Raw genomic sequence first — 12,542 nt, 5'->3', positions numbered from 1 at the left:
TATATATGAAAGAATTCCATGATATCAATTTTATAATTTTAATATTAAAACACAATATTCATAAATCTCAATTTTGCTAGTCCAAACCTTAATTTCTGGTATTTGAAGATGAGACAGTAACATTAAAACAAGAAACTTGTTAAAAAAAACAATTGAATTGTGTCCTTATTTTGATTTCTGCATCTGGAAAAAAATACCCCTGTTGCCTTTTATTGTAAAAATAAAAAGGGGAAAAAAAAAACCCTTCTCAAAATGGAGACCCTCGCCTCTCCAAAATGGAGGTCTGTCGCACCAGCTGCAGGCGGGGTCAGAGTGGAGAACGGAGCCTGAACTTTGACCCATACTGTTGCAACCCCCTCCTCTCTTTTCCCTAAATGAATTCCAGGGCCGAGGCCTCCCTCTCTCTCTCCAACATGTCGCCCGCCCTGCGTTACATTGTAACTTCCCTCGCACCGCTTCCTCTTCAGGCTATGCAATAGTAAGATCACATGGTGAAATTCTACAGCACATGTTGTCTGTTCATTTCTATTCTACATGTGTGTGTCGCCAAAGACATCTGCAAACACACATGCGATAATTCATCATTATCACATAATGTGAATTTGTATGAATATTTCTCCTATATGGCGCCACATTCTGTTGTGCGTTCTCCTGATAGGATTGTGAGGAGAGCAGCAACAACGACGAGCATTATTGAATTATTGTCGAATAATAATGAAAAGGATCAGTAGAAGACAATGTGAGTTAAAAGGAGATATGTGTTTTAGTTAATAGAAAATGTAGTGTTTTGCTCCACTATTTATGCCACCTTGAATAATGTGCAGCATTTCCTTTTCTTTTGCCTTCTTCTATTGGGTATAAAACATTTTAAATTACTTCATGGGAAGGAAATGTGGAAATCTTCACACTTGAGTGCCTGTGTAGATTACATCTGTGCTGTCAGGCCACTCTCCAATGGTAGAGCTGAGTTCAGCGGCATCATTTTTTGGAAGGGGTCTCAATTTGACATTATTAGAAGGAAAACGTATTCTTGTTGGCTGAATAAACCCCTATTACAATATCCCAACTACTGAACCCCCTCCTCAGAAGTAGTTGTTCTTAGAGTCAAATTCTGATTTAAGATTTTAGGTGAAGGTTGTAGAAGTCATAATAATAATATTCTATATATATTGTATAAGATAAAAACAAGAAAATGTAGGCTTCAAAAGAGAAAAGACAGAAAAGCATCATGAGGAAAGGAGCTGAGACATTATGCATCATCTCAGGTCATTGAGGATGTTCCACGATGAGCTCATAAATTACACATTTCAGTCACTTCTCAGCAGTTTACACAATTAGAAAGATGTCTGTTTTATTAAACGGCATACGTATTGTAGAGTTTTATTTCAATGACCATTTCACGCTTGTAACAACTATTGAAACATGATTAATTTCAAGTTTTGTTACTTCTGTGTTGCAACATCGCCGTAATTCTTCTAATAAAACAAGTTTCCAGTTCGATCTTTATTATGGATTTTGATTTATTATGAAACGCAGTAGAGGAGTAATCCTTCCCGTGCGTATAGGGAGTGTGAAAACACACTTGCTCTTTTGCTGAACACTTCTGTTTCACACTCGTGCATTTCCACATATTTACAGTTGGCAGCTGCCACACTCTCCTCCCCTTGACTGATGCGCTCCGCTCAGGCTAACCTGTGTGGAATCCCTCTCTTCCAGTACCATTACCTCCTCCGTCCTTACACTTCCTCCTCTTCTTCCTTACACTTCATCATACCTCCTCTTCGGACTTATTTTCCCCTCAAGAAATATTCAGTTAATTAATTTAAAGGATCGCTGATGAGGAAGTGATAGCATACGTAAATACAAATGATCACGTTATCTACTCATAAATGCTTATTTAGATTACTCTCATAAATTAGTCTGATTGAAATTTAATTGTTGTATAGGTTTCACAATTGACACCACAATAAAGAAAAGATGTTAAACATAGTGTTAAACCACAAGGTTAGGTTTTATTTTACCCTTGAGCTCTTCATCATATCACCCTCAGCTGGCTCTCTGTGTGCCTCATCGGAAGATTGCGTGAGGTGCGCACATTCTCCCTGTACATGACTCTTTTATAAATACCAGTTCATGTGCAGAACATGGCGTATGCATGGTTTTTGTGCATACATCTGCCCCCAGGAGAGGGACTGGAGATGAACGGAAGAAGGGAGGGCAGAAAAGGAAATGGAGTGGTGTTAGGAACAGGCGGTAGAAAGGGAGCAGGAGATGCGAAAGAAAGAGACACAATCTGTGTACATTTTTTCAAAAAAATACTCTAGGAAGAACCTATTACATTTAGGTGCAGATCCAAATCAGGGGGCAGATCCAGGAATGTCGTTTCCACTTCTCAAACATTGCATTATGAGGCTTTTTGCTACATGTTCATAAATATCTTAGAAAATGCAAAACGCGCCATGTTTAGGGGTCTGATATTTATGAGTGTGTGAGGTTTGGTGCAGATTCAAATAAAAATCCAGATCTAGTGAATTAAAATGTGGTTTCATAAGGGGACTGTTGGGCCCGGGCGGAGGAATGTGCACTCTGAGTGCCATTCAAATTCTAAAAATGCTTTTTTATTTTGCCATTTCTTTAGCAACTAAGACTAATGCCTTAATTTTTTGTTTCCAAGGAAATGTTGCACAGTTCAAGAAAAATAAAATACAAGTAAATTGGTGATTTGTTTTTAATACTATTAGTAATCAGGAGGGGGCGCAACAAGTACATGGAATAGAGAGAGTATTAACTGGAAGCTTGTTAGTAATCTTAGTGTATCAGTTGTAGTGTATCACTGCTGTGTTCAAGGTCATTGCATCCAGGTTGAATTAGAAAGTGGCTTTATGATAAAGCAGAGGTGTTGATGAGTTTTGTTTTTGGTTGGACTCATACCACCTGTAGTAGAATAAAACAGAAGCTTTCACTTGCAGCTGACCTTTTCCTACATGACCTCAACTCCTCTCTGTATTCATCGACAGAGTGTTTAACTCAAATTATTAGTAAACGAAACAGCGATGATAGTGGTGTTTATTATAAGGGTCTGGGGGCGAAGCGATGACAGTAGGACGGGCAGATGGGGTTAGACGACAGGATATCTGGCCGCTGAGGAGGTTAATATAAATGCTGAACGATGGTGTTTGGTTGTCTCTCGCCATTAGAAATAAAAAATTCATCTGAGATTTTCTGCTGGCCACATAGCTCTTATAAAATATTAACCCCCTGCACTTCTGTTCTCCTCAAGCTTTCAGCTAGCATTTGCGTTTTGCTAGAGGACGTCTGAGAGTCAACTGTGCGCCTAGCTGTTTTCATGATGGTTTACAGGTATTGGATATACTGGCCACCACAATCTCCGAATGTGTTTCATTTGCCTTGCTGCAGAGAACAAAATCCTGTCACATGTTCATTTCCTGCTGAGAATAAGAAAAGAAGACAACGATATGCACCTCCAGAGCTCACTGATTAACATGATGCCTCTTGTTTGTTAAATTTGTACAAAAACCGAAGTGTGTCAACAAAAAGTCGGTTCTGGAATACAAGCTTCTAGACGATGCCCGAGTTGTTTGGTGCTGGTAGTTGAGGACGTTTCTTGTGATAACTGGCTTCAGTAAGGTCACACCACGAATATGGTCCCTTGCTTCACTCACCAGCCCCACAATTTCCTGTTGATCCTGAATATCGCTCCTGGGCAGTAAACATGCCTCCACTTTAAAATGCGACCAAGAGGGAAAGCTGTCATCATTGCCTGAGGAGGGCTTTCTTAAATTTGACCAGAGCGACCTCCTCGGCTGGATTCACCTCATTCATCTGATCCCCTGCTGTGTTCTTACATCGACTACTATACGGACTTTCTGCGGACTAAATGCTATAGGAGGCCAGGCAGAGAAAGTCCACAGAAACTTGGACATTTGTGTTCACACATACACATCCCCAGGGGGAAGTGCGGAGGATCTCTGGAGTTCAGTGCATGTCTGAAAGTAGCTTTGGTCAAGTCACTTGAACCCCTGGAGACAGCTGCAAATGCTCAGTACAGTAAAAACTGTTTTGCAAAATATTTTATACAACAAATATGGGCTTGATCAGTATGAATGTATCTGATTGGATGTAAGATGAAGTAGTTATCTGAGTTGTATACGCCTCAGAAGAAAGTCAGTCAAACCTGTCAAACTCGCCCCTTTCTGGAAACGTCCCACTGTGAGTTCTAACGACAACACATTTATTCTAACACAGGGTCTGAATTCATCTAGGACTTGAGATGCTTGTGTGGCTGTGAGTGACATCACGCCCATGTCCCATTCACATGAAGATGTGTTTTATTCAGAAAGGTTTTCATTGACCAAAATTTTTGCTTTTTATCAACTCAAGAAGCACTACTGCTTACGACACTAACACACATCCTGTTAGTGGTGGACTCATTTAGCTGCACAACAGCAAGTGGATGCATCTATATGTTTATAGGAAAGCCAGTAAACCACAGCAAACAGTTGCCAGGGTTTTACTGTCCATTCCTACTGGCCAGATTATCAATAAAGCAGAGGTTTGTTCATTTGTGGCTTATGGTGCCAAGCTAACACACACTCCACGTTTCACACAACTCGACATCCAACTGGCAACTTGTGTTAATGTGAGGCCTCCAGGTTCTCTGCAACTTGTGTCCACTCTTCAGATGTGGGGAGCAAAAACACCGGTTAAATTAATGTTGTGGGTTTTAAAAATGTCTTCAGCTTTCAAAGGGATTTTTGGATTATCACAAGAATTCACTGTGACAAGGCTGAAAAAGGTTGTTGTATAGCTAATGAAAGTTGACCTATTTGTTGACATAGTCACCGCAAATATGAAAATCTCATGTGAAGTGTCTGAAGAACAATGTTTTAAAAACACACAAGTTCATTTTAGATTTTGTCTGCCTAACTGGTGTTTTTGATATGATATCTTACATATTCACATGTCAATACGACAATAGAGCATTAGGGCCACTTAAAGAAAGAAGAAGTCATGGTGTTATGAGAATAAACTCATCATTTTAGCCAGTGTCATGTAAGAGGCGGAATATCAGTAGATAAATCAGGTGAAGCATATGTCACCAAAGCAGCGTGAATGCAATCGTTTATTAGAGAACGACATATTAGCAATAAAACCTGCGGCATCGACGAGGTCAAAAAGTCAACACTATAGAGTTAAGTTCTTCGACAGTCTGTCAGTTACAGTTACTTGTTGCAATGAATTGTGGGGCACCTCCTCCAGAAGCAAGCAGCTCCACATGCCTGTGCCTTTGCATGCAACAATGAACGTGCAACACTCGGTACATCTTCCTGAAAATGAGTTGTAACCTGTTTATACGGCTATTGGCCAACATGGCTGGCCTGACAGTGAACATGGTTAGGTGGAGAGGTTGTGCCTCATGCTTTGTTCGAAGAATTGAAAGGAAAGCAACACTGATGTTGAATTTACTCTTAAAAGGTCATGTTGATTGGGTTTGCATCTCTTCCACTGGCTTCTAGTTATTCAGGTCCATGTTGCGTTTTGTGTCTATGAAAGGGCAGCACAACACCCTCATACCCACAGACACAGCTCATTGTGGTTCTAGGGGGCCACCTCTGTCTGGTCTGAAGAGCTCTAACCCCTGACCCTTGACCCCCCCCCCCTAGAAGCAATGCCTTCCTCTTCTCTCGCTACTCTCCTCCACCTCCTCCTCGAGGACCACACTCTTTTCATTCTCTTGGCCTCTTTTTTCTTTCTCCTCCTCTTTCTCTCCGCTCCTTTGTTCTGCTGGAGATGGGAGCTGAGCGAGGAACCTCGACAGCACAGTGGTTTTTTTTTCTTATGTTTAACTTCAGACATTTACAAGCTCCATTGACAAAGTGTTTCCATCTTTGCATATCAACAGTGAGTCAGGGATGAGGGTCTCAGCCAAACCTAATATTGTCGCTTTTGACAATTGTTACTCACTTCCAAATCTATTCAACTGTGCTGTTGCTTTTCAGGTATATGTATTAATAACAAATAATTCAATACAAGTTATTGATGACAACTGTTTCAAGGAGGCTTCATGTACTTTTAATATGCCTTATGCTAATGGTGTTGTGACGCACTGATTGATAACACAACACAACGCCTTGGGTATGAGTCGAAGATATTTCAAATGACATGAGGTAACTGATGAGTACAAGCAAATGCGAAGCATTTCGTTTGTCATCCATCCACCCGCCCATCCACCTTCTTTCTCCACCCATTCCTAACCTGTTGCCATGGTTTCAGCCAATGGGGTAGTCCGTGGGTTGGCAGGCAGGGATGACAGGGGTCAAGCAAGTTCGCCCGTTGGCTTGATGGGGGTGTGTGTGTGTGTGTGTGTGTGTGTGTGTGTGTGTGTGTGTGTGTGTGTGTGTGTGTGTGTGTGTGTGTGTGTGTGTGTGTGTGTGTGTGTGTGTGTGTGTGTGTGTGTGTGTGTGTGGTTTGGAATGGCGCAAAGAGGATAACCGGGGATTGATGTGGTGATAAGTAAGAACTTTTTGTGTGTCTGTGTTGTGGGTCATTATTGGTGGTTTGTTGTTGTGTATGGTGGATGCTATGTGGAGATGTAGGGGACAGGGCGCTTTTTATGTGTATTTAACAGGTTTTAGGGGTGGAGTTTGTGATTTAACTGAGCATTGATTGAGGATCAGAGGGCTTTTCCATTTTTTTTAGAATAGGGGGGTGGTCAGGTATTCTCGATGCACAAAAGACTATTCATCTGTGCTGGAGCCTCCTGGGGGGTTTGGGTGGGGTTTAGTTGGGGGGTTGGTTGTTGTTGTTGGGGTTTAGGGCCACTGATTCTCACGTGGGTGGGGCGTGAATAAGGAGCGGTGAATATAGGACACAGCACTCTTTTCTATTAGTACATTTAAGTTATCGAGAGTGATTTCCAGTGAGGCCCACATCCAAATATCCCGCAGCTCTTCAACACAAGGAGGCCGAGGGTCAAAAGTGCAGCACAAATACAACATATGCAAAATTTGTGCTACGTAGGGTCGGGTTTCAAAAACCTATTCACATTGTCATGAGTCAACCCTGTTCCGAGCACCTAGACAATTTTCGAGAGTAAGTGTTTTATATGGGACTTTGAGTTTGGACAGAAACACCTAGATTAACACTCGGTAGAGCGCATACCTCCACCAAGGCCCATCAGTCCCTTTAGAGCTGCACCAAATTACACATTAACAGAAATCAGTCCCATCAAATAATCAAGATCCATGAATTCTTATCTGGGAAATCAGTAGAAATCTCAATCTTGTAATGTTAAAGAAATGTCCTGTATCCGCCCCCTGATCCATTTGTTCTCTTCTGACCCATACCACATCCTTCCACCAAGTATGTGGTAATCCGGCCTGAAGTTTTTGTAGATACTCTTTCTTACAAACACACAGGCCAACAAACGGACAGGGGTGAACACATATGCTCCTTAGCGGAGGCAAAAGGGAAATTGTTTGGGTTTCCTGTATGGGTCCACTTTCTGTAAGGCTATACAGAGAACAAGCATTTTTTAAAAAATACAATAATGTGTATGAACATACACAGATTTATCTGAAATAATTATTTCCACTCAGATTCTTCAGCACAATCAACAATGTGTGTTCCTTATGTATGGAAGAGGAGAGGGGGGTTATTTCAGAGGATGTCTATGTGCAACAATGAAGCGGTCAAGGAGGAGACACGCGCGGCGACTATGAGGGCAAATCTCTTTGCACACACGCTCACTCTCAAAAACTGATTAAAATATATTTACTGGACACATGTCCCCCTTTTATTCAGCAGAGGACCCTTCCTGCCCACTGTGTGTGGGTGGCTGAGCAGGACACTGTCCCACCACTGGCTGTGGAGTCAGTGTTTTTTTACTCAGAACGAGTGGAGCTGAATCCCCATCATGGCAGACTGTGGCAGTTGCACTGGGTTGGAGGATGTAGACATCCTGTCCTGTATACATCCATGTAGGAAATGGTGTTTCACTTGTTTCCATGCGACCCAAGCAGCTGGTCTCTTAGGTATGAGCACAGTCCTTCTCCTGTTGTGTGTCATGTTCACTCTCCTTCGTGTTTGTTTGTGTTGCCGTCATGCACATTTCCTGGCTGCATCCGGGCCAAGTGGACCAACCAACAATATTGCTGTGAAAAGAGATTATGATTTGTGGCAAAACCAAGTAAACAATAAATCATAAGATGACAGGATAGACACTTTTCTCTTGTCACATGAGCTACATGTATATATCATCATATTGCACATCATTCCTACCTGGGTTCAAAGCGGCAGTGATAAAGATGGTGTAGGGGAAATCCGAGGGACCACATGGGTGATGTGTTGTGATGAGACAAGAGATATCTCCACACATAGAAGACACACAACTCACTTCTCAGCTGCTGCATCTGTGAGCAGGGTTGTTTCCAAAGAAGAGGTGGGGCCTAAATATTTGGTCTCTCAAGGTGGCTGTGGCTCAGGGGTTAGAGTCGATCATCCACATCAAGCAGGCTGGTGGTTGGATCTCCAGCTCCTCCGGAAACCTGAATTGCCCTGATGGCTGTGCTGACAGTGTGAGAAGAGCAGCATATAGAAGCGCTGAATGAATATATGTGTGAATGCGACTTGTACTGTAAAGCGCTTTGAGTGGTCGGTAAGACTAGAAAAGAGCTATATACAGTCCATTAACCGTTTCATACAGTGCATGTGTATAGGGCTTGGGCGGATGGTGACAACCAGATCATTGTCCTGGTTCAAACATTCAGTTTGAAGCAGTCAGAGTTGGTCGTTCAGACATTTGCTTTAATTGTCGGTATCAGTGGAAGTTACTTCAAAAAGGCTTGTCTTCCTCTTCCTGTCTGTTTTGTCTGCTTGTCTCTCAAGACACGTTCTGCTTTCATTCAGGGGCCTCCTCTTCCTTTCACTCTCTCATCCCCCCAACACCCTCAGTATAACAGCCGGGGCAGTGTTACACCTGTCATCGGCGTGCACACAAACACACACACGCACTGATGTTGTTTGGTGTGTTTCTTCCTTCTTCACATCCAGATTTTTTTGGCAATTTGCAGAATTGTTCAAACTTGCTCATACGGCGTGTTTTGTTTCCACAGGACTAGAAAACTGCAGATCAGAAACATTCCACCTCATCTACAGTGGGAGGTAAGTTCCTAAACCTTTTTTTTTTTTGCTGGGATCATTTACATGTGTGTTCCTGTGACCTCAAACTCCTCACACCCACCTCCCATTACTACCACCTACAACAACATGTTGTGAAAATTGTTGTTCTGTAATGAGCAACTTGTCAATGTACTGCACGCCTGGTTTTCAACGAGGACGCTAAGTTGGTTTCTTTTTGCAAGAGTCTCTTCAACGGGTGATTTGGGAATACCTTTTTCCCATGAAATGGTATTTACCCTTATTTTCGGCTGTTTTTTAAATACAGAAATGTGGCACAGTTCTGCCCCATAATTTGATCACTAGTGTCACTAGCTGCTTTCAGACAGAATTCCGGATAATCTCCTGACATTCTCCCTCGGCGGCTGTATTTGAGAAATCAAATGTCTGCATGAGAGGCTCCAGACTTTCTCTGGAGTTTCTCCTGCCAGCCAAATCTCAGGATGAAAAAAACAGTGCCAGAAGACACTTGACAGGTGTTGAGAGAGTTCTTGGTGATAAGGGCAGACACGGTCGATGTGCTGTAAACAACAACATGATCTTCACCGCAGAACTTTCTATGTTACGTCCTGCCTCCGCCTGCTGCTCCACCCCTCACCTGGACGCTCCAGAGTTAGAGAAAGTCTGGTCCCAATGGGCGTAGTTCATGTCAAAAAAAAAACCCAGCTCCTGGTTGTCCTGCATAGACAAAATCTTTTCCCCCCAAAATGCTCAGTTTTGACTGAACAGGTGTCCAGCTGCTGCTGCTGCTACTGCTGCTGCTGCATTGTGTTTCTAAGCTGACTGAGCACAAATACAGGCAGATGTTCCCATCAAAAAACATAATAAATGCTCTTGTCTTCTTGTTAATGACAACTTTTAAAAGTAAAGTCGTTAGCCTTTATTTGATAGTGGCAGCGGAGAGGGACGGGGAACATAAGGAGAGAGTAGAGCGACAGACAGTGATGGTGATTACAGACCAGCTTCACGAGTTTATTCAGAAGGTTTCAACAACACAAGCATTCTGAACACAGTAACCTTTGGAAATAAGTATATTGTTCTCGATGATTTCAGCAGCTGCCACAAGTTTGTTCTGCTGACGTGAACAGAGCTGAGCAGCTTCAATCTGTAGCTCTTTGGATTGTTAAAACTCAACAAATGAGTCATCGAGGTGACCAACAGTGCTGTGCTCCAGGGTTCTGTCAGTATAACCTGCAGCATGAAGCAGGAGTTACAGCAGCATCGATGTCAGGACAAAAACTCTGGATTGTACATGAGTGTAAAGACATGATGACTCTGGCAGCCATGGTAGATAGCCAGTGCTCTCTGCTACAGGCTGCTGTCCACTGTCCGGCTGCTATAAACCTATCATGTCAAACAGGGCAGTGTTTACGACAAAACAAACAAAACATTCAAAGTCAAACGTCACCTCCTCGTCCAGTTCTGCACAGCCACATACTCGGTTCATAATAGTTTTGTACAGCAGCCTACAACAGTCACTCATGTAAAAAACAACAACACATAGTGGACAAATCATCAAAGATCACTGGAACCCCCCTCCCCCCCCCTGTTCAATCCCTGCACCACAAAGGCAGCATCACAAAAATCATCCCTGACCTTCCCATCCGGCTCGGCACCTGTTTCAACTGTTACCCTCTAAGAGGCGCCAAAGATCCTTATCCTCCAAATCCGCCCATTTCAAAAAGTGTTTGTTCCCAACATGCATAAGGACTCTGAACTCTCACCATGATGTACGTGCACGTTAAAAACTCTGCACTATAATGTTACTGTATGTGATATTGTCCTGTCCTTATATTGTCTAGTGTGATTGTGTCACCGCCGTCTATGTCGATGTCTTTGTTAGATCTCATGTTGAGATGAGCTGCTCCACACTGTACAGAAAAGAATTCCATCCACTTGGTTGTGTGGTCATTAATAAATGATTTAAAATCTGAAGGGTTAGGGTTAGGGTACTATTACTACAAGAGTAGTTTTACAGATGTATTGAATGTAGACAGTGTGTGACTATGTGACAGCTACAGTTTACTACAAATTGCATCAATACAAGACTATTCTGTCGCAGTGGCTCCTCCACGGAGCTGAAGGACCAAAACAAAACACAAAAAGCATTTTAAAATACTGTGATGTTCTGTCACTCGGAAGTGAAGTGAATCAATTCGCTTCATTTAACCAGTTGATTCATGAAACAACACTGAATGCAGGAGATGGGAGCGCTGGAGAATCAGGGTGATGGGATTTTTTTGTGTTAATGGCAGAGGGTCTGTGCGAGAGCCGTTTGTAAATCATGCTGGAGCCTTGGTGTCCCCCCTCTCCATAACGCTGCTGCTGCGATCCTGCCAACTGTGTCCACACGAGGGCGACATCTCACCCCCCAAACAACTGAAATGTTTCAATTAGCACATAAATGTGTCAGACTTTCTGACAATAAATAATTAAATATAGTCAGTGTTGACTCCGAGGAGAGAGGCAATTATTCTCTTAAAAAAAAAAAGCATTTTAGGTGACGTACTGAAGGCAAGCGGGAGCAACATGGAATAAAATTAAAATGTGGTTTGGAGAAGCTTCAGCTTTGGTAGTGCATCGCTGCAGTAACTTGCACACATTGTGTAAATGTTTCAGAGGCAAAAACAAAACTAGAAGAAAATCCCATTATTTTGGCTTCGTCATATAAAGACGTTTTAGAATCACAGCTTTAATCTACAAAAGTATTTGTTTTGTTGGCATTTGACATAAGTCAGTCATCATTCCACGCTGGATCATTTAAGAGCATCACTGCCTCTGAATCACTAACCTCTGAGTTAGAATCATATCTTCAGTTGCACGTGGATATTGTTCATAAGCAAAAAGACAAAAAGATTTGCATGTCTTCAGTTGCTTTGTGTTGCCCATAGAAGATGAACTAAACTGTGTCGATTGTTTCAGTGTCTTTCCTCGTTTCTCGTTGTGCTCTGGAGCCCTTTCTGTTCATATTTTTGTGATTCCCTTTTCCTGCGGAGACTCATTAATCATTGTTTATTCTGCACTCTCTGTCTTTGCCTTTTCCACATGAACTGACAGTGTCTCCTTTCTCTCCCTTGCTTCCCTCTCTTCCCCCAGGTGCTGGATGGTCTGTTGGCCCAGTGTGGAACTGTAGAGAACTGTGAACAAGGTAATGCGTCACTGAACTCCAAGCGCCTCTGATCTTACAAAGAGCCAACGAGTCAAAATGATTTCAAGAATTATAACATGAAAATATCGTGGAAAACTGTGGCACTTTGCTGCCCCCAGGTGGCGGCAGAGTCGTTACTGCAATGTTCATTCTCAAAGTGAATTTTCTCAGACTCATGCAAAGTGTCTTTAGGCCT

At 42.4% G+C, this 12,542-nt stretch overlaps 1 protein-coding gene across 1 annotated transcript in view; it reads left to right on the top strand.

The window, feature by feature from the left end:
* Window positions 1-12,542, top strand: part of igf2bp1 (insulin-like growth factor 2 mRNA binding protein 1) — a 55,797-nt gene that overhangs the window by 27,174 nt on the left and 16,081 nt on the right. The window contains exons 3-4 of the mRNA XM_047343801.1: window positions 9,135-9,183; window positions 12,295-12,346. Of these exons, the coding sequence (XP_047199757.1) occupies window positions 9,135-9,183; window positions 12,295-12,346 (101 nt within the window). The remainder of the gene's footprint in view (window positions 1-9,134; window positions 9,184-12,294; window positions 12,347-12,542) is intronic.

The sequence above is a fragment of the Hippoglossus stenolepis genome, chromosome 16 (genome assembly GCF_022539355.2).
Source record: "Hippoglossus stenolepis isolate QCI-W04-F060 chromosome 16, HSTE1.2, whole genome shotgun sequence".
Classification (NCBI taxonomy): domain Eukaryota; kingdom Metazoa; phylum Chordata; class Actinopteri; order Pleuronectiformes; family Pleuronectidae; genus Hippoglossus; species Hippoglossus stenolepis.
This window is presented reverse-complemented; position numbering and strand designations above follow the sequence as displayed.